The sequence below is a fragment of the Perca flavescens genome, chromosome 13 (genome assembly GCF_004354835.1).
Source record: "Perca flavescens isolate YP-PL-M2 chromosome 13, PFLA_1.0, whole genome shotgun sequence".
Lineage (NCBI taxonomy): Eukaryota > Metazoa > Chordata > Actinopteri > Perciformes > Percidae > Perca > Perca flavescens.
The window spans coordinates 2,118,957-2,142,378 of NC_041343.1; the positions used below are offsets into that span (position 1 = coordinate 2,118,957).

Below are 23,422 nucleotides of genomic sequence, written 5' to 3' on the forward strand. Positions count from 1 at the left end.
CAACACACTTTGCGTGCACCCACCAACAAATGGGGAAAAAAGGTTTCAAGTTACATATCAAGTTCTACAATTATGAGGGGGAGTAACGTTAATTAAGCATATAGCTTAGCTTGATGTCATTAAGTTGATGTTTTATTGTGTCTTTAAGTTGGTGAATGTTTTCTAAATGCTGCACGTGTTGCCCTTGTCAGCAACGGTAAAAAGACATGTTTTACAACACAAACAGTGTGTGCTCCGCCATACTGATGGGACGCCAGGTGTGTTTTTGTCAGTGAACTCTTGCTAGATGGATCTTGCCTGATTTTCCGACTTGGTATTCCATCTTAAATTAACTTTCATTGCACTTTTCCTGTGTCGTTTGTTTCACGTGCAATGCTGGTGCAGCATAATGCTAGGTGTGAACTGATGTATACACTGTTGTGAAAAAACAGATCTCAGTCACATATGAGCAGTATACTATATCAGATTTGGGCCACTTTTGCTTGAAGTCTAATCCTAGCCTTTGTCTCTGTTTATTAGAGACGGTGAAGCTGCTGTGTGCTTCTGCTGAGACACAGCAGCCTCACAGTGCTTTTCAAAACTCCCCCAGCAGGGAACATGTGCTGCCCAGGAGCAACCACGCCTCCACCCGGCTGACTCACATGTTGCCGCACACACCCACTGTCTCTTACTCTCATGTTGTAGGAATACAAGGCATTGATCAGCTGTTCACTGCAATAGTGGCGATCACAAAATTGGCTTCGGCAAAACTACCGATTGTGGTTTTTTGGTAGGACATTTCATCATTAACAGCTGGGCCATTCCCTTGTAAATATAGCATGCTCATTTTAGGACTCTTGTTGAGATGTATTACCGTATCAGGTAGGCTACTGGTGCTGTGGGTGATATGGCCTAGTCACAGTTTGTTGCGACATGTAAAACCTGCCATAGACTTTGGCACAGGCTAAATTAGCTTTTGAAGGTTAAGTAGGTTTCTTTTATTTCAAATTCTGGCATTTTTTTCAAGATTAATTTTAGTCTACTTTATTTGCGGAGGTAAATTAATGATTAAAATTCATAAATTCCTTGTCTGTTATTGAGATAATATTTGATGAAATGTAATATAATTGTAGTGGCATTATCCCTGTTTTGCCCAGTGAACCCTGGTGTCCCTGGCCTGGATCCAAACACTTGATTATGAAGCGGTATTTCACGTAAAATATTTAATACCTTTGACTCACCTGAACATCCTCCATGCCGTGCAGCAGTCTGTTGCCCATACTGGGATCCAGTGGGTGCGCTATCCCAGCCCAAAAAATTATTGCCATCTGCGGGTGCGCCTTGTGCCCTAGATTATAACCAATTCATAATTTTTTCCACTTGCCAAAAAGGGATTGCAGCTTACCTTGTCACTAAAATGTTGATTATGCCTAAAAATTATTTAATTTGAGGCTTATATCTGACAAATTATTACCCACCCAGTATTTTTACCTGTTGAAATACCTTTTTAAAGGGGCAATATAACCCATAAAATGCACTCTTGCACTTGCCAAAAAGGGATTGCAGGGCCCACCTTGTGTTTGGAAAGTTGTTTCTGCCTCGAAATTACTTGATTTCATTCACAAGACTTATATTTGACGGATTATAGCCTACCCAGTACTACCTGTTGAAATACCTTTTAAGGGCCAATACAACCAGTAACACATTTCAAGTGAGCTGACCCCGCCGTTCTCTGCCACTGATTGGCTAGTACTCTTTGTTTTTAATGGTTGGATTGGTTATTTAGGCATGTGAGGAGTGATATAGAGAGCCGAAGTCACGCACCTTCCGGTGGACCTCATGGGACCTTAACTCAGAAAAAATATTAACGGTAGTGAACGGGGAGAAGCAAATTATTTTTTGATCCCATATGAATTGAGCCATGGATTACAAATATGATGTTCGTCAATTTAAAAGAAAATTTTTCAACCGAAGAAAGTCTCAGTTAGCCATAGCTTTGTCGTATGACCACTTAGTTTTGTGTGAAAGTGCTCAGTGAAATACATCTCCCGTCTCACACAATCTACCTCACCTAGCTTGATGCTCAACCTGCTCGCTAGCTAGCTAGCTAGCTTAGCTCTGTTAAACAACACATGTAACGTTATCGTAACTGCTGTGTTTTATCCAGTGAAGTGTTTTCAGCAGAGAAGCAAAAGAACAAGCGAGATGCTCTGCTCATTAGAGTAACGTTACATCCCCAGTACGATACACACAGACATCGTAGCTTCAGAGAGACGTCATCCATGCGACATTGAAGTGTCGTCTTTCTAATTATGTATTTTCACAGTTTAACAATAAAGATAGAAGAAGAATAAAGACTTTCTTTGGTTGAAAAATAATGTTTTAAATTGACAAACATCATATTTTATTTCCATGACTCCATTCAAACAGGATCAAAAAATTATTATCTCTCCATTGACTCTCGTTCATATTTTTTCCGAATTGAAACTGCGTTCATGACACCTCGGAATAACAGGGACCGCCCCCCTGGTTACGTTGTTTTTCCGACTGGCAGCGTTCACATGGTCGGGATGCATGTTCTTCTTCTTCTGTTATATTGGCGTTTGGCATAACAACTTTTTGCATGACTGCCACCTCCTATTGGCCGTAGCCTAGAGAGAATCAGGTGTGTGAAAACATGGAGGCCACAATAACAAAAGATTTTCTGCTGTTTTCTTATGCGAGCATCCAAACAGCACATCGCCAGGTGTTTGTTTGTGTTATCTGCAGGACAACGAACAGGAAAAGACACGGATGATATGTTTTTTTTTTATACATAGGTCTATTTATGAATAATTTTAAACATGTTATGTCTGTGTATGTTTCTTGGCAGAGGCGTTTGTCCACAATAAACAGTTTATTGTCATTGAAATATGTTCAGTGAACCAAAGTCGCTTATATCAAACATCAGTTGTCAACAACGCGTCACCAACTGGAAAACTCGGTTATCAAAATCGAGCCCGAGTTTCCCACCTCTGATTCCCACAGGACGTTACGTGAATAGTGATGTTTTCACTCGGAAAAAAGTAGAAGGGCGGGACTTCGGCTCTCTATTGGTTAGGGTTAGAATACAGGTAAGCCAATTAGAAGCAGAGTAAGACAGTGTAGGGTGAGACCAGGGTGAGACATGCCTTCACCATCCTAGGAAACGGAATGCTATAGACCTTTTCAATGGAATTCCATTGCTAGGCAACAGCCTGGCCCCTTGTTAACATCCTGTCAGTTGATTACATTTACATACTAACAGGAAATCCACTCTATTAGCCTATCAGACAAGGTATTCACAGCAAGTAACATCTCAAAACCAATGATGAGAATTGGGGTTGTGTAATGAAGCCTCAGCCTTCAAATAAACTAAAAATGTACAATGCCATTACATCTGCATTGAACATAAATATAAATAAAGAAATGTCAGAAACCCCAAATTACACAAACTTGTAATTATAAAACAGTACAGAGTATTACTGACAACACTTTCTGAGATACTTGCTGTACCTGAAAAGAGATATTCTGTAGGCCTATACCCAAACTACACTGAGAGTGTTAGTTACTATATACCATAACTATTCAAATATAAATGTATATAACATGTGTTGCTTTGTGTTAAAGAATTAGCATTGAATAACCTATTTAATATTTTCTCAATGACATATTACACTTTTGATTCATATTAAGGCTGTGAAATGATGAAAATGACTTGGCCCTATCAATGTTGTCTGTGAAACTTTCACAAACAACCACCAGGGGCCTGTTTCACAAAACCAAGATAAGGGATTAGGCCGGGATTTCCCAGTTATCCTGGATGAATTAAGCTTTGACTCGGTTTCACGAAAGTGGAGGCACATAAATCACCATGGAGATTTAGTCTGTGCAGCTAGCCTGCTCCCGACCAGGCTAACAGCCAGGATTTATTTAATCCTGGAGCCTTCTCTGATCACCCAGCAGTGGTTTTACCCTATTGTTATCAGCCTGCATTAAAATACAACAGGTGCATATTGCTGTTCATTTAAGTACTGTTATTATTTGAAGTTGTGACCATTAAATAATTATTCATGTGACAGTCATTGTTACTGTTATATTGCTGTATGAAGACTGCTGTTCACATATTGTTGTTAGAAGTTTGATGAATATATTATGTCAGTTGTTGAGATAATTAGAAAAGGCTGATAACATTTCAAATGTGTTTTAAATGAAGTCTATTACTAAGCAATACATACAATGCTGTACATTTCTATAGTTGACCGATGCCCTTGAATTATTTTAGTTGATTCATTTTGTTTTAAATTCTTTAACAATAAGGATCATGTTTGTTCCTCTTCCATGTACATTGTATTTGGCATTCTTAGCACACAATTTGTGTTGTCCACTAAACTGGGACTATAATTTGGGAGGATTGTACAATTTTAAGAACATATCGTAATTGTACAATCCTCCCAAATGATAGTCTTAGTTCACTGGACCAGTAACTATATAGTGTTGTAGGCTACTTTACATTCATGTAACAACAGGGTGAGGACACCTCAATGGTTTTTGACCTTATATTTTTCTGGGGGGATAAAACTGATGAATATACTCTGTTCCATTCATGTTTACAGTGTGCATGGAATTTATCACTTTATTATCTTTATAGTTTCTAGATTTTAGAGTCCAATTGCTTCAGTGTCTTTATTTTCTATGTCCATATATATGAGGGAGCAAGGCATATAATATGTAGAGAAGGAAACTCGTCCTCTATAAAAAAATAAAACAAACGCTATAAAAAGTGTGGCAGATAATAGCGGACAGACTGAATGATAGTCTAAAAATATACATTTATGAACTACAGCTCTTAACTGAAACCATAAAATGAGTCACTTTTTATTTGCAAAAACGAACAGTTGTACACTTTGCATTAAAAGCGAGCAGTGGAAGTTAATATGACTTAGGAAATTTATATTTTAGCCCATGAGAGAGAGAGAGAGGAACAGAGTGAAAGAGATATTTACGCATCATATTCTAGCGTTGTAGAAAATTGATCTTCATGGTAAATTTCCGAGTAACATTATCTTCTGCTTACTTTTAAGGCAAAGAGTACAACTGTTAATTTGTGCAAATGATTAGTAGCCTAATTCTTGAATGGAATGATTATGATGGCTTCAATTCAGAGCCGTGGTCAGTTAATGTAGATATTTAGGATACAATTACTAATAATAATAATTAATTTAATACCATAGTCTTCATCCTAGCAGCTAAAGTGAGCTCACTACAACCTCTCATATACAAACAAGTGAAATCGCGGTCAACCCGCGATTTCTAACGCGTTTAATGTTTCAAATTAACCTAACAGAAATGTTAGGTTAGTTCATGTTGAGCTGACTATGCAATTCGCTAAGATAGGGATAAAGGCAGCCTATAAGTTTCCTGCTCCTGGCACTTACCAGTATTGCTGATGTGAAATTAACTCACGTCTAATGCAAGGGGGTAAGCTTCGCTTCAGAACTCGAGCCATCATGGCGCCATTTTGTTGCTAACTGGCCATCGCCTCTTGTTAGCATTCCGCTGACCGCCATTTTTTTTTTACGTCACTTGACTGCGAATAACTTTACATCTGAAGCGTTTAAAGACTCTATTTGTCCGTTGTTTAGTTCCAAAGAAACACAACAATGTATAAAAGGCTTCATTACCTTGTACCTCACGTTATGGCTCCGTAGCAGACGTTTTTGTAAAAATAAGCTAACGATTGTGTCATAACCAAGTGACTTACTGTCGCATAGTAGAGGAATTACCGTATAGTACAGGAGAAGCTCGCAGGCAGTTTCGACTTACATTAGCTGTTTAGGTTTAATTACTAATGTTAACTAGCATGTTAGGTTATGTCAATAATTAGCCTGTGCCCATGTTATCTCCTTACATACACCTACAGTCTCCGTATCTGTAAGATTGGGAATGATTGAGATTTCTCTTGGCACAGCTACCAGAAGACTTACAACTTTCAGACACGTTGCTCACGTCACATTCTCTCAGTTGGAGGCTGCGCAGTAAAGCTGGCCATCACCGGAAAAGTGCTTCTAATAGCCTTCACTGGTCTCTGTCCAGAGCAACGGGGTCTATTGGTCCATTATATACTGTCTATGGTCTAATGATGTAGGCCAGCTCTTCTTCTTCAGTTTTATTTTTACACGTAGCATATAAGTGATTGCATTTGCGCCCCCTGCTGTTGGCTGTTAATATCGCTTTAATAGACTTTTTTTTTTGTGCCGATGGCCGTCGGTTGGACGGCTGTTCTGGACTTTTCCAGAACGCACAGATTGTCAGTCCGTCCCTGGGTCTATATACATGAATGTATTATAAGACCTAAGGCTATGCAGATGACAATTTATTTTGTATGTTTAAGGTCTTTATTAAGACAATATTCTAATGACAGTTGTAAGATTGTATGCATTTTTTCTTTAATCACAATAAAATAATATTACATTTTTGGCTTTTTATGTACAAAGTAGGCCTATTTGTCTCAGTTGTAGTTTAACAGTGCAACCCAATGTCTAGCTTTACAACAGCAGTTGAAAGCACCATAGACTACATATATTGAATGCACGCTTCACGTGGACCGTCCGACATCACCACCTAAACACGTGTCTCAGCACGGGATTGGCCCGGATGGGCCAAACAGCTGCTGTTACGTCACCACCGAACTGTTCAGCGCACTGACATTTAAATGGTAGGGGTGGCTACGCAACAAGCAGCATGGATGATTTCAGTAGCTACATACTAATCGTCAGACCGACCCTGCCTGAGAACAGTGACAATATTCCGGTAGGCAACAGCTTCACCATGTCTCAATTTAACAATTTCTTAGTTTTTTTTTTCTTTGGTAAAAAATATTATTCCACTGGAGAATAATATGTCTATGTATTTATTAGATAGAGATAGATAGATAGATAGATAGATAGATAGATCAATCGATCGATTTCTAAAGTAAGGACTGGACGGAGGTATTGCCTCTCAAGTTATGGAAATGTTGTGATTGGGTTTCTCTGATTCTACTGACAGGTGAGTGCTTACCTCAAATTTAAAGCGTCTAACGTTTTTGTCTTGTGACCTAATGTCCATCATGAGTCTATTCTGCATGCACTTAAATAATATTTCATGGTCAGCTGCTCTGTTCTTGTATTACAGGCTTAACATATTTATAATGTGTATTGTGAAAGTCAATGTGATTACTAGAAAAGTGTCTCTTTGGATTAACAGCAAGTTTTTTTTTTTTTTTTTTTTTTTTCACTGAGCTGCAGCCGCAGTGTATTACATAAGAGTGTTGGGGGCGGGACTATAGTCTGCCAAGGACCGTCTTATCAAACTCCTTCAGCCTCACCCGCATGTACATGCTGTTATGTTTACACAGGAGGCTAGGCAAAACACATGACAAACACTATCACTCTCATGAATGGGCAGGCTGTCATTACCTACAGCCTTTTGTTGATCTTTTCCATCATAGATCACATTGTGATTTCAAATACAATGTGTTTCTTATTGAAATGATGTTAAAACACTTGACAGTTTACAAAAAATATACGTTTGTATTGCTATTACTACAGGGACATATAAATGCTACTAAGTAGAGTTCATAGTGATAATACCTTAATGAAAGTTGTATCTGCCAAATATCACTAGAATAAAAAATAAATGTAAACAATGTTCACATTATGTTATTGTTTAAGGATTTTTGTAGTTCATTTTCAACAGGATATGAAGTACGCTTGCCAAAAGTCAGATTTTGATATTTAAAATAAACTGTAACTGATATGTTATAGACTTCTTCTTTGGCTAAACTCACGTCCAGTTTTTCCAATTACATCAGACCTTTGTGAGATAGGCTAACGTTTAAAAGAGAGCATTGAAAGAAACGCCTCAAAGATCACAGTTCTGTCAAATAATGCACTTCTTAGATATCTTTTCATATTTACATTTTTTCAGTAGCTGTGCTAGAAGGAGCCCTAACATCATTTTTATTATAAATCACATAATTCACATAATAATCCTATTCAGGAAACACCAAACCCTTTCCGCCCTTGAAGACAGTCTTTGCAGTTTCTCAATGCAATCCTCACTGCCCGCTAAGGTAGTAGACTAATGTGAGTGCCATTTAAACTTTTTGTATTTGCACATTTGACTATAACACGACTGAAAACATGTTAACGCTACCATGGGCGTATGCAGGGTTTTACAAGTATCCAGGTCCAAAAACTGAGCTCTCTACGGGGGTTTAGGGCTCCCCGGAAATATATTGATTTCCCTGATCTAACAGTGGAGCTTTCTGCTGTGGTCTGAAATAAAACTGCTGATTATTACTGACGCCATCGCCAAACACGGACGTGCATTGTTACATGGATGTATAAAAAATAACTCTGATGTAGTAAAGTACTATTGCCATGTTGATGTAGCTTAGTTTGATTCATTTCTTTGGGTGCTAACGTTAGCTTCAGTGTAGTGAAGGTTAATTTATTGTAGAATACCGGTAATGTTAGCTTAGCTCTCTAAACTTTCCAGTAGCTTGCCCAACACTGATAATAAGCAATATAACGTGAGTAACATAATGTTTGTATATATAAAAGAACAAACTAACAGTGTCTGATGGCAATTTACTGCCGAGCAGTGCTGTGAAGGAGATGACATTTCAGTAGCAGTGGGAGGGGGACCGGCCAAACGACACAAAGTTCATGTGTTTTTTTGGGGTGACGAGTTGATATATGCCAGTTAGTCTTAAAGAAAACTAAAACTGCTGGATTTGACTTTACTCTATAACCTCACTGCAGGTAAAAAGTCATGGCTTAGTGGCGAATTACCGCCATCATGTAGGTTATCATGCACGGAGGGAATTAAAATTCAGCTCATCAGACATTTCCTAAAAATAAAGATTGTTGTGGTCGGGTTGGTTCAGTGGTAGAGCAGGCGCACATATACTGAGAGGTTTATGCCTCAACGCAGAGGTCCAGGGTTGTGGTCCTGTTACATTTCCTGCATGTCTTCCCCCTTTCTCTCCCCTTTCTCACTTAGCTGTCATGTCAAAAATTAAAGGCGAAAAAGCCCAAAAAAATGAGCTTTAAAGAAATTAATAAAAAAAAAAAAAAAGATTGTTCACGAATCCCACATCTTGAGTCTAAGGCTGAATCTCATTTCTCTGTCTTACCCCTTCCCCTTACCCCTTCCCCTTAGTTTTGCGCATTCACGTGAGTGTAAGGGCTATCCTAATTCTCATTTTGATCGAGGGGTAGGGCTAAGGGGAAGGGGTAGATACCCCTTAAAACCAAGCAAAGTTGCGAGCTTACTTGAAACCGAGGAGTACCCAGAATACACTGCGCAACCGGCAACAATGGCGGCCAGATCAACCAGAGAGTCCCATAAATGTAAGTATTTTCGGCTTAAATAATTGATTTAAAAATTATGACAGTCTTGTTTTGTGCTCTACACACTCCTGTACATATATATTTGCAACCATGTTCTTAATTGAAACGTTACTTATTTGCACAACAGTCCCACATTTCTCAGAAGTTTGTTTGATATCAGTGCATAACACTACTTGCTTTGGAGACATCGATACATGCTTTACATTTACCGTCCTGTATCACACACGGAGGAAAGCCAGCAGCTGATCCACTTTCGGGCTGAAAACGAGCAGAAGTTTCTAAAATCAAAATATGCTGCAAAGCAACTATGGGAGTGAGTCATGCGTTCATGTTGTAGCCATTCATTGGTACTGTATTATTGTAATCATTTGTAATTCATTCCTCTTCATGCACCTGTACATTGTTGTTGGTTATGATACAGGACACTAATGAAAGAAATGGGGTTGAAGGGAAAGGTTACTGGCCAACAGGCATCAGACTGTGGTTTGGAATTTCAGAATCGTAGCAGTATGTTTGTGGTCTTGTGTGTCTTTTTTGAGTTTTATGCATTTGAGTGCCTTTTTTATGTGTGTGACATGTAATTTATGGTTCTAATAGTTGATAATGGTTCTGTAATATAATATATTTTTATATATGTTTTTGCCTGTTATGTTTACTTTATTGGGCAATAAAGACAGATTTTTGTTAACAAAGAAAGTGTTTCTGAACATCAATGACATTCAAAACAGTGATAACTGAAACAGATATACCACACACCATGCAGTGTGTATACAAATATTTATTGCAAACAGACCTAAGTAGTACACAGATAAGAACATCTGCATCTGCACCACCACCACCAAAGTGAACATGAAAGAACTATAAAATATATACATGCATATGACACTATTGTCAAAACCAACGCAATCGATATGCACACACTTGCAGACAGTATCTTGGAAGTTTGTGATCAATACTTGTCGCCTCTGGTGATGTAGCAGCCAGTTAGCGACGATGTATGATGGCGTAACTGTAACCAAGTGGTGTCTCTTTTTCATAGGGGTATGTTTTCACCCCTAGCCCTTACCACTCTGTTTCAAGGGACAAGGGCTAGGGGTAAGACAAAGGGGTAGGGGAAGGGGAAGGGGTAAGACAGAGAAATGGGATTCAGCCTAAGTCTCAAAGTCGAGTCCCCATTTCTACCATGAGGTCACGGTCATTTCAGCGGGACAAAAGGTAAACTGTAAGCCGGGTACAGTGCAGTTCTGTTGTTTTAATTGTGTTATATTGATTCTGATGTTTTGTGCTTGTGCAAAAATCCTTAGCCTCAACCTGGTAAACCCAGCAGTATAAAAATAAAACAAAAAAGATAACAATCTACATGTCTTTAACATCCAATGCTGTAAATAGTTGTTTCTTTACTTTCATTTTAGAGGATTGGAATGCCTGAAAAACAGGGTCACTTTGGGGAGCGGGCTGCCTGGAGCACCTCAAAGACTGCCAAGGATAAGAGTAACAGTGCCACCCTGCGGGCATCCCAGGGTGGCACCCACAGGGAACAATATGGAATGGGTGACATGAGCAACCACTCAGAGAAGGACGCCGAAAAAGACTCAGGATACTCAGGTGAGCAAAGGCCCATTTTGATGTGTGGCCATGAGACTGTCCTCACCTAAAAAACGCCCATGTTTTTTGTTTAAGCAGCAATTAAGACCTATATTTCCATTTATAGTGGCAGCGCCCTATAGTGGCCGCAGTAGTTATGACAGGAGCAAAGCAGGAAGAAAGGTGAAGAAGTATAAGAGCTTGCTTACACCACACCAAAATTGGAAAAATTAGCTAAGTCATTGAAACTGACAAGAAAGCCCTTCAATTAATTTATTTACTTGAGACACTTCACCGATTAGCATTAAGCTTTGTATCAGTAGAAACCTGGTAGTATTTTTGAATGACCATGCTTCCCTCCCTCATGTCCCCCTGAGAGGGGAGATCTCTGTATTTTGGGTCTGGAAAAAACCCTCAGATGACGCAAAATTAAGATTTTTGTGTCATCTGAGGCTTTTTTGCCCAGAGGCAGACTACAGCCTGTATTAGGAGCCACTTCCGCATAGCCCAAAGGGGGTTGGACTGTCGGCTTTTTCCATTGCCGAGGAAAAAACGAGTGTCAACTATCTTGAATCCTCGCTTAGCTTCTCAGCAGGAGCAGAAACTGTTCATCCCGACGGAAATTTTAGAACAACAATTATGTGCATTCAAACTACCACACACGTGTACCACCGGGATACATTGGAACACATCGGAGAATATGCAGGACACTTTATTACGGACGCAATACTCGACACACTACGTGAGCTTTGCCTGCACGGAGACCAGCGGTGGTGCTCTATTCCTCTGGCCGGTGAGGAGACCTCATCAGCGGGGAGCGTTGAACGAGTGTGCCGGTGGAAAGCTAACGCTAGCCGGCCACCTGTTCCACCAGTCCTGCTTGCAAGTGTCCACTCATTAAACAAACTGGACTACATCCAACATCAACAAAACTCCCAACGCGAGTTCAGAGACGGCTGTGCTGTGTTTTTGTTGTTGTGGAAATATTGCTGTGGACAATCCAGCCTGCTGTCACCGAGTAAGACTACTAGTGGAGGTGGGCTGTGTTACCCCGGACTGCCTGTTGCAGAAATGGGGTGATTTGTATCCAACTAACTGCTAACTGCTGGTGGAGTTTGTGACTGTAAAATGCCGACAATTCTAGCTACATCCCACGCAAATGTACGGCTGTGTTTATACTCGATGTTTATACCACAGCCCACCAAGAGCTAATGCTAGTAGCTATGAGTTAGCCTTCTTTTAGTAGGCCTACATGGCTTGGTTGAATTCTAATGTAGAATGTAGCAGCGGTCTGTTATCAAGAAATAACAGACCGCTGCTAAGGATAACACACTGTTGCCATGCATAGCAGAGCGTTGCCATGGACACAGTTCTGTTAACTCTGGAGCTATCAATCAATCCGCTGAAAGAAGTCCGGATAATGTTTCAGCTGTGGCCAAAAAAAAGCATGTTTTAAATGTGTAACACCACTTGAGCCACGGTGAAAGTTTTTTCGTGTATATGGTTGAAATGACAATAAAACAGTTGATCGTCTCACTGTCTGTCTGTAAAGGGTAGGCGTGGCTTGGGAGTGGCCTCATACAGCAGCAAAGCAAGTGCATTCTGGGATTTGGTGTCTTTCATCCATATGAGCCAAAAACACATTTTCTGGCTTATCTCGGCCTAAAAGGCACCAATTTCAATTTTCTTTTCACATTTCTACTACATAAGTGACCCAATTTAAAGATATCTTCAGCTTTCCAGCGGTGAAATTTCCCTTTAAATTAATTTGAGATTGCCCTTTTTATTTCTTTTATCATTTTTTTTTTTTATTTATAATTTTAATGTATATGCTCCTAGGTGTTGTTGTTTCTATTCTTTTCCTGAGGCAAAAGCTCTGTTTTTTAAGTGAATTTGTTAATGTGCCTTGTTTGTTTGTATAGCTGTATTCTCAATTAAGAAGTGAAAAAAAAAAAATTCACTTCTAGTTCATGTGTTACTCTTGTTATTTCCTTCTTCCAAAACAGCCAGGAGTTGAGTTTTCATTCAAACTAAAGATAAGACTTTATTATGCTCACTACACTATGCCCTTTTTATAACAGCTCAGCTCAAAAGAAAAATTCACATACATCAGAATAACACAAATACACATTAAATAGACATTGGAAAAAATATACAAAAAGTATTACAAGAAATAGAAGAGAAAAAAATAGAATTAGTTATAATAATAATAATAGTAATAATATTTACACTATAGACACCTTTATATAAACAGACAGTATATTGTATATACACAGATATACAGATGAGATAAGGTGCGGATGAAGAGAAATGCCATATTGTACATTAGGAGGTGACACAGAGTAATAAATAAATAAATATGCATAGTGCAGAATATAGTGAAGTGATGGAGTCTGACTGCTGCTGGAATAAAGGACCTGCGGTAGCGCTCCTGCCTTCCCTGATGGTGCAACAGTCTGAAGCTGAAGGAGCTGCTCAGAGAACTCACAGTCTCATGCAGGGGGTGAGAGGTGTTGCCCATGATTGATGCCAGCTTGGCTGACATCCTCCTCTCCCCCAGGTTTCCAGAGGGCAGACCAGTACAGAGCTAGCCCTCTTCACCAGTTTGTTGAGTCTTTTCCTGTCCCTCTCTGTGCTCCCAGCTCCCCAGCAGGCTACTGCATAAAAGATTGCAGACCACCACAGTGTCATATATGTTTTTAACAGAGTCCTGCACACACTTAAGGACCTCAGCCTCCTCAGCAGGTGGAGACGGCTTTGGCCCTTGTCTGTGTTTTTGGACCAGTCCAGTTTATTGTTAGGGTGAACACCCAGGTATTTGTATGTCTCCACCATTTTGATGTTAACACCCTGGATGCTCACTGAAGTAGTGACGGGCGCCACTACAACCACCATCTCCTTTGTCTTGCTGGTGTTGATACCCGCCTAACAATGGCAGTATCATCAGAGAACTTCTGCATGTTACAGCTGCCTGAGTTGTACCTTATGACTAGTGTGATAACTGCATGCCAAATTAATCAGAGCACACAAGGCACACAAATTGCCTTCTAAGTTACCACATTGCAAAGGCTATTTCCAACGCAGTCAGTCCACATAAAACACACCGGGGCTACATTCACTTCCAGCTACCTTCACGGAGAACAATGATGCAGAACAGCATCACCGATCTGTTTTAACCGAATATTCTCTGTCCAGCTCAGCTAAAAACACCGGATCTGCAGCATGTTACCGAGACGATCACTAACAAGCCGTTTGTAACTGGTAGGCTACCGACAACGTGATCTTCACCTGTTCAACTGACTCACGGCGGGGGGCTTTTTCTATTCACTTTGAGAGTGAATAGAGAAAACACTGGAATAGATATTTGGTGTTAATTTAAACAAACAAGAAAAACTGATGTATGAAACTGCCAAATAAATTAATTTACCAGTTAATTGAAGGTGCCGGAAAGCTGTTCCGGATCATTCTGGCCCACTTTAACCCTAAGTATTGGTGCCAAACTGCGACCATTTCACAACGTTATCAACATATTTAAAACTGCCGCCGTTACGTTCTGTGGTTTAGATATAAAGCTGTATTACCTGCCACCACTAGGGCCACTAATTTATGAAATGTTCCTGTGGGTTGTATTAGACGGGAGGAACAAATGGCCGATATCGTCATATGGTTTGGAGAACTTGTTGGTGGACACAGACTCCATGAATACTTTTCTTTCAGAATTTAATTCACTTTAAAAGTATTCACAGAAACATAATACTTTATATATATATATATATATATATATATATATATATATATATATATATATATATATATATATATATATATATAGTTATATCAAACTGGGGGGTGAGAGTGCTTCACTGGAGCAGTTGGGGGTTAAGCCTTGTTCACCTCATCAGTGGTAATGATGCCTCTCTGCCATTGAGAATTGAGAGAGCCACCACTGAGAATTGAGAGAGCTGCCATTTTACTTTCCCTGCACAGATTTATCTAGTTGGTCTAGGGATTCTTCTAGTGGACACAGAGCCCAGGCTCCTCCTCTGAGCTTAAGGCCATCACTGTTCATGATCAGTATTTTTGTGGTGTAAACTAGCAAATTACACATTTTCTATGTTTTCTTCAGAGTTTTATTTAAGTCAGGGTGGTAAAGCATTGGAATCAAACATTCTCAACCTATTGATACCATGACTGTATGAAGAGAACCTCACTGATCTCCCAGTTATAATGTTAACAATTCCTTTCTATGGGAAAACAATGCAAAAAAGATCTGTGTATTTGTGTTTGTATCCTCTCTATCTTCTCTTACTCTTGGTTCCCCCTCTCCACCAGAGGCTGGTTCAGACTCTGTGCAGACTGATGTAGACGACCAGATCAGCAGTGTGAGCAAACCTCACAGGGAAAGCAGCAAAAGCTTGAACAACAACACCAGTGTGAATACTGCAGGCCACAATATGCCTCCTTATGAGGAGCTCACCCCCTGTTGCGTCATCAAAAACCTGGTGGTCAAGCCGGTGAGAAATTCAGTTATATAACAACTTGCTTTTTCTACTTTGTTGCATCATAAACAAATATTAAAATACAATGTATCAAGGAATGGTTAATTCTGTAATCTGTATATTCAGTCACCAGCCAGTACTTTTTTTTAAAGTGTATCTTAATAGTGTATTTTTATTAATTGTTGACAGATCAACAGTAATTCTCTTTTTAATTGGTATTCTTTAACTAATAGGCATCAGAATCTTTTTTGAAAGCCACTATATATAATATGTATAACTACTGTATAATAACAAATGTCATTTCAAAATATGGAGTTAATAACTACTTAACTTCACCACCAAAATACTGCCAAAAATATCCCCCAAACTACTTCAACAGTATTTTACAAATTACAGCCAAATTAAATTACATTTTACAAATAGCTAAATCACTCATTGTCTCTGTTGCAATCTCAATGGGGAAAGTGTTGCTCATGCTCAGATATCAGGGAAGCCATGTCTTTCTTAAGCCATCGATCCATCTTGCCAGTTGACAATAACCATAAACTTTATTCCTCTATATTTCCTTCAAATGCCACGCTGATCATTTGTGATGCCAATGACACAACATATCTATGCCCCTCACTATTAGGCTTTGTTGTCGCTGGCAGACAATTTGAGAAAAACTGTTTTGAATTTAAAATTAAAAACATGACATTTTGCCAAATCCAATCCTGGACCACTCTTTGAGAAATAGTGGTGTAGTTCATTGTTGATGATTTAGATAATTAATTAATTGGTCTAATTAATGTCAGAAAAAATGAGAGCCCAAGGGGACATCTTCAAATGTCTTGTTTTGTTTGACTAACAAAACCCAAGGAAGAGAGAAGCAGAGAAATTATCTTATTTTTATCCTATTTCTTCTTAAAAAAGATTTAAACAATTACTAGATTATCAAAATAGTTGATTGACTAATCAGTGTATTAATTTAAGCTCTAAAACAGTACTTTGTAAATATTTCTAAAGCAGCATTAACCGATATTTTGGTCACTTGGAGCAGAGGAAATAAGCTGTAAACACATATCTTCACCTTGTGAAGTTGATATAAATTGTCAACTATCACAGTACTTTTTGCACTTAGTTGAGTCTTCCAACAGGTGAGAAAAAAAACCCAAAGACAAACTCCAACCATGGCAATAAACATCAGCAAACAAAAAAGCAGTTTTTACAGGAAAACAAGGCATGTTTTGCTTTTGTACTTAATACAAGATTTACCTCTATTGACTTATTTATTGACTACCTCTATTTACATCATCTGGTTACTATATTTCTCTAGGTCTTTTTGCTTCAGTTATTTTTGTATCATACTGCCTATCTCTTTGTGACTTTAACCTCCTTCCCATCTTTTGCTCTTTTTTTACTCTGGTCTTTGCTGCTCACATAAAACCCCACTCACAACCCCCTGGTGGTACAGTCTAGACTGGAGGAGCTTCTGCATGGTCCCCTGGTGTGGGGTGGAGGTTGGCACAGCCTTACCAATCCTACAGCGCCCAGCCAGCTGTTACTGATTCAACAGCCAACAATACCTGCTACTTTCTCCTCTACCTCGACTCATTCATCCAGTCTAGCTGCACCACAAGTTCAAGTAAAGAGAGGACACAGCCGCAGCAACCAGAACCACAGCAGCAAGGACTCATACCTGCCCATCCTGAATTCTTACCCTCGAATTGCCCCCCATCCCAGTAAGGAGAGCCATGAGGGAAAGGGTGCCACAAGGGTGGAGGGGGTCAAGAGTGGCAGTGAAGGCCAAAGCCAGAGCAAGAGAGTGTGCATTGAGGAAGAGAACATTGAGGAAGAGAAGAGAGAGTCTGTACCTACCACCAGTCGCCTCCTGAAGCCCCAGAAGCATCAGAATGAGGGTAGGGTCCATCCCAACTGCCAGTGTAAAGGCAGAGGAGGGCACAGCTCTTTCCCCAGTTCATCTCAGTGCCTGTTGCCCAGCCATGCCTCCTCAACCACCCAGCACATGGCCCACCAATGCCAACAAAGCTCGGGCTCTGACAGCGCAGGCTCACCCTCCGTCTCTCCACCTTCTTCCTCCAACTCCCCCCCAATCTTCTCTCTTCCCTCTTCATCTCCCTCTTCCTCCACGGCTCACAGCCCATGTCAACTGGCTCCAGGCAGCTCACCCACACACCATCGACGTTTCCTCAACACAGCTGAGATCTTGAACCAGTCAGGCCTGCTGGCCATCACACTACGCACCAAGGAGCTGCTGAAGCAGAACGCCGCCACCGAGAGAGAAATTGCCCAGCTTCATCAGCACACTCATTTCCTGTGCCAGGTAGCCCAGGCCAGCCGGAACGGGTGCAACAAAGGTTCAGATAGCCTTGACAAAGTCCTCCTGGCCATGAATAAGTCAGGCTGCTACCCAAACTTAGACTTAAATCAACTGAAAGTGCTCAGTAGCAACCATCAGACCAATACTAGAGGTGAGAATGACAAAGAGACAGAAAACAACATTGAAATCATCAAGACATACAACAACCCACTGCAGGCGGGGTCTTTACACAACATAGCTGATGGAACATCACCACCCTCTCCACTGTTTGCCCCCTCGCCAGACACAGATCCATGCACATGCTTCTGGATCTAATGTCCACCTCCCTGTCTGATTCTTTTCCCAGGTCTGTACCTAAACAGTGATGCAGAAAAGTAGTCGTGGACCAGGACTTAAGTGATCTCACTATTTCACCAGAAAGTTCAGCACACAATAACTATCTCTTCTAGCTTCCTGGATCTGTAATGACTGGTAGGGTAACATGTGGACCTAGCAATACAGGAGAGCATGAGTTTTGTTTGAATTGTGCAAAATGCCGGAGTAAAACAGAATATGGCTAGTTGAAATGATGATTTTCATATTTACACACATAGTTTAAAGTTGAACATGATTGATCTATTTTCATACTGATTTGCTGATTCCAGGTGTCTATTTTTCATCTGTATTTTTGCCTTTGTGGACAGACCTGTCATTCAGGTGCTCACATTCACAGTCAGCAATGGATGTCCAATGTGTCCAATATGTTACAAGAAGCAGTCAGACAACTGAAACATGCTTATAGAGAAATATGCCTGTTAGTGAGTGTGTGATTTGCCTAGAAACTTTTCAGTCAGCAGCTATACTTGATTGGAGCAGAGTTATGGGGGAGGGGCATTATGGTTCCATGTCAGTGTTAGTCAGGTAGAGAGAGCTGAGCTCGTTCTCTTAATACATCGATGATGGAGCTAATGAGAGACGCAAGCGAGTCAAGCCTTGTGCACCAGAAATAACACTAGCCTTAGGACTTCTAAAGGCCAAGAATTACTGTTACTATAAATAGTAGATTATAGAAGACAGATTGACATCCCCAGCGGGAGACTTAGCTACAATTAGCCACAAGTTAGCTTGACGTGTGCTAAACTCTGCCAAAACAGCAAAGCTTACATTAAAAGTTAACACTAAACCAGCCTGCTTCTAAACGAATAAACAGATTTACTTGAGATTTGGAGGTCCCAGGTGAACTTGTGGAGGCCATTCTAGATATGCGGTTATAACACATCTGTGAGGATTCCTGTGGAGGTGCGGACTCTCGCCAGTATGCAAATTATCTGTAAACCGCGCCCTCTTTGTCCCTCCCCTCAAGCCCCTCCTCTCTATGCCAAAACAGTTACAGAAAGTTGAAACTGAAAACCAGTGACATTGTAAAAATCCTAGGGATGCACCGAACCCAGATTTTTTTGTATTTGGCCGAATACACAACTCACTGGTTAAGGTTCTGCGGAACCCCGAACCAAACTGAATCCTACTCCCATCCTCCATTAACACAGTAAATACATTAATGAAGTAAACAACGTCTGGTTAACACAAGTTTTTTGCTGTGACTGTCCTTCCTTTGCCTTACCTGAAATTGCTGCATTTTGGCTGCTGTCTGTAGATTCCTTCATGCACAACTTGTATTCTTTCGGATGTTTCATACGCAAATGTCTTAACAGCGGCAATGTTGTGTGTTGTTTAGGGCCCTTGCCACCATGAGACAAATCGGCAATAAATCATCAGAGTCAGCCGCTCCATAATAATATAATATTCTGAAGTAGCCAAACTTACTGTACCTACCCAGGTAAAAAAGTAGTATACTTTAGTGTATTAGAAATATGAATGAAGTACATGAAGTATAAAATAAGTATGCTTCTACTTGTTGTGCTTTATTTAAAGAGTATTTAATATGTACTTTTTAAAAGTATACTTCAAAATAGATGTAATTAAGTTCAACTTCAGAGTCCAAAAAGTAAGTATACTATTTTACCAGTAATCGAATTATTTTTTAAATGTACTTTTTGAAAGTGTACTTTTTTGTTAATGTATTTTAAATTATATAGAAGTTTATTTTTTTTAAGTGTATTAAATTTGACATACTTAGAGTGGCAATTCAGTGTACTTATGGGAAGTATATTTTTTTGGAAATTAATTGTTAGTATACTTTTTGTGCACTATAATCTCACTTCATTAGAAGTGTGACTTCTGTACACTTTATACAGTACACTCTAAAATAAGTGTATTTTTAGTGGCATATCAGAATACTTTCATAAAATATGTTAAAATACAAAAATGTATAGTGGTAACTTAGTGTACTTATAGTAAGTACACTTATTTTTAATACAGAGTTAGTATAATTTTTGAAAGTGTACACTAATTTCACTTCATCAGTAGTGTAATCTTAGTACACTGTAAACAAAGTGCACTAAATATAAGTGTACTTTTATTAGCATATCAAAGTACACTGAAAAAATGGGAAATAGCAGGTCTTTGAATTTACAAAAATGAATTTAGAATATGCTACGCAATTTATTTATATTCCTTTCAAGAACATGGTTCAATCTTGTAGACTTCAGGTGTTTTTGTATAGATTCCTTTTGCGTTGATTGAAATTGATTGAATTGAACATTTTAAATGATCGAATTAAGTTTGGTCACTACCGGAAATGGTATATTTGAATCAAATGGCGCCAGGAAGAGTAGGTGGCACCAGAGCCTGTCTATGGAGAGCCTGGTCACTCCCTATCTCACTCCCTATTAGCCCCATTGTACCAACCCGGAATTTTCCCGAGAGTGGAAGTTCTCCCCTTATTAGACATTCTCTGGTGGCACTTCCCGGGCACTGACACCAACCGTTTATATACTGTCTATGCTGCCAACAGCCAAACTGTTTCAACAAGGACATCGCCAAAACAAGAAGACTGTGAAGAAGAATGTTGAGCATGTGTTGGCTGCGTGCAGGATTAATTCTACAGCAGCCATATGTTGTCTCCTTCACGAAAAAGTCAGTTAACATCAATCAAAATGATTTTGTTCATGTTCATAATGTTTTTGTACTGCATGTAACGGTTACAAAAGTCCGTTCACTTGTTTGTGCATTCTATAAATACATTGGTTTTCTTGTAACTAAGTTAGCTAATACCATCACTAACTAGTAACTACTTAGTTTAGCATTAATAATTGTGTTGTTGTCTCCCCTTGACGGTCCTGCTCCTGACAACGGTATTTCAATGTAGCTAACGTAATGTTAATGGCAGTCGGTGAAGAGGAGCCAGTCAGCCTCATAAGAATGAGTGTTAAGTGGTCGGGTTTAGTTCGCAACATTTAGATTACATTGATGCTGTTGTAACGTTACTTTATGTAACAAAAAAAAAGGTCCGTCGAGTTGTTTGGGCATAACGTTATATGTTGGTTTGCTAATAGCTAAGGTTAGCTAGCTAAGACCACAGGCTTACAAGTTCAATGTAACGTCGGGTAAGAACGAACGAGTGTTGTAGCTAAAGTTATTCAGTTACTGTGTGTGTGTGTGTGTGTGTGTGTGTGTGTGTGTGTGTGTGTGTGTGTGTGTGTGTGTGTGTGTGTGTGTGTGTGTCGGTTATATGCGGGAGGGTGCTGCTGACATGAACATGTATCGGGGCACGTTAGCACTAGCCTCGTGAGACCGTCCTGATCTGGCGAGCTCCAGTTTTCCACTCGCAGATCAGTCTGGCATCTTGAGGCAGAGAAAATTTGGAGCCGTTAGCCAAACGACCGGGCCAATCAGCGTTGGTTTTGAGGTGGGTTAGGTGGTGATAGACCGATGGTTTATCCAATCAGCTAACCAGTATTATCAGCCAGCGGTAGCCCTAATTCTGTTAGCTGCTCGCTAATGCTTTTTTTCTCTTGGATCCTTCTTTTGGAATATGGTCCGGGAACCTGAAATGGTGTCTTTTATTCCTAAATTCTCATTACACAAGTGGCAAATATCCTTTACATAGGTGATAGACAGATGGTTCATCCAATCAAATAACCAGTATTCCGCCCCTTCCCAAAAGTTCTCCAACGGAAAGTTTCCAGATGGATATGCCGAGCAAATGCGAAGCAATCCATCTGGCGGAGTCAGGTTACGTTAGCACAGTGTATGGGAACTCTTTTTTATTTTATTTTTTTTTACCATGTCATTTTCCTAAATCTTTCTCCACTCCTGCACACTAAAGAAGCCCTCCATAAATCATTAAGTTTTCATATAAATGAAGCAGCGTTTTTAAGGTCGGACTCAAACTGAATTTTTAGCCCACCTTTGTGTCTTTGTTGTGTGCTTTATTTTGTGTGGTCTTTTAATTATTGAGTCAATGTGCTTGGTTCACCTCACTGATTCTAAATGTTTTCTTTCATAGGATCCTATTTGAACAGCATACACAATCAAATCTTTATAGTAAATGTCATATTTCTTTTTCTTTGTATATTTACTAAAATAATTGAAAGTTACAGATGGAAACATTTATTTGTTTCCAAATGAAAATGGACCTACTCTCACAGATATCGCCATTTTAAACTTTAACAGTATCAGAAACATTAAAACACCAACTGGTTGTTTAGTGTTATTTCTTTTTTTGAAAAACATTAAGATTTTAGAATTGTGGAAAGGTTATGTAATGTTATATGTTATATTTTACATACCACAATTTATTGGCAAGAACGGCATACAAATTGTAAGGCCCAACGTCTACTATATTCATCTTTTTGTCTCAGTTTTAACCTTTCCTCTATTTATTTTCTTACTTATCTTCATATTTGTATCTTTCTTTGTCTTTACTGTCAATCTCTTTCCTACGTGATTTGGAGTTGACAGCAAGGCTAGTACCTTTGTAGTAACCATGTTGTAATATTCTTAGAGAAATATGTACCCATATGACAGTGTACACCAGTTGACTTCAAAGTGTAGTGTGTTCAAAAAAAAAAACAATGCAATCCACATGTTTATATATGTTTATTACAGTTAATAATAATTAAATAATCTAAGTACTACTAAGTGTGGTAAAGCCACATATTTTTGCAATCTTTAGTTTGTGATTTGTTTCTGACTTTCATATGAATGTTTACACCAGGCTTGATCAGTGCTCAATATACTACTGTGATTGAAGTAGTTAAATAAAAGATGTCATTCATATAAATTCATGCATCACCTAATTTCATCATCACATACAGGCCTGGCCTGGAAATAACAGTTTGTTTAATCTATCTAATCTTGTGTTGTTCATACTATACAAGGATGTATTACTTGTCTTTGTTGAATAATACAGAAGACAAAGAGCTTAAAAAAGTATTGCATATTAAATTGCAATCACAATATTTGTGGAAAAAAATCGCAATTAGATTATTTTCTAAAATCGTTAGCCCTACTTACTACTCCCTTATGATTTAATACTTGTGTATTTGTTTCTTGATTGGTCTTATTGACTGCCTTTTTCTTTTTTTTTTAATAGGGCATGGATGAAGACGCCCTCAACGAGGCCACTGAAGAAACCAGTGTTGGGATTTATGTTCTTAAAGAACATGCTTCAAGCGATGAACCAGGGGACATTGGTATTGTCCTTGAAGGCATCAAGATGTTGCAAGATCTTTATAATG

At 39.2% G+C, this 23,422-nt stretch overlaps 1 protein-coding gene across 2 annotated transcripts; it reads left to right on the forward strand.

Annotated features, from left to right (window-relative positions):
* Positions 1-6,688: 6,688 nt before the first annotated feature.
* Positions 6,689-18,785, forward strand: LOC114567226 (CLOCK-interacting pacemaker). 2 transcript variants are annotated; one of them, XM_028596214.1, is made up of 4 exons: positions 6,689-6,810; positions 10,811-11,003; positions 15,315-15,496; positions 16,935-18,785. In XM_028596214.1, the coding sequence occupies exons 1-4, from the start codon at positions 6,742-6,744 to the stop codon at positions 18,114-18,116; spliced, it is 1,626 nt and encodes a 541-aa protein (XP_028452015.1). In that variant the 5' UTR covers positions 6,689-6,741; the 3' UTR covers positions 18,117-18,785. The 2 variants fall into 2 exon arrangements, with proteins under 2 accessions (XP_028452015.1, XP_028452017.1); XM_028596216.1 differs by lacking the exon at positions 6,689-6,810 and adding an exon at positions 6,985-7,047.
* The last annotated feature ends 4,637 nt before the right edge of the window (positions 18,786-23,422 follow it).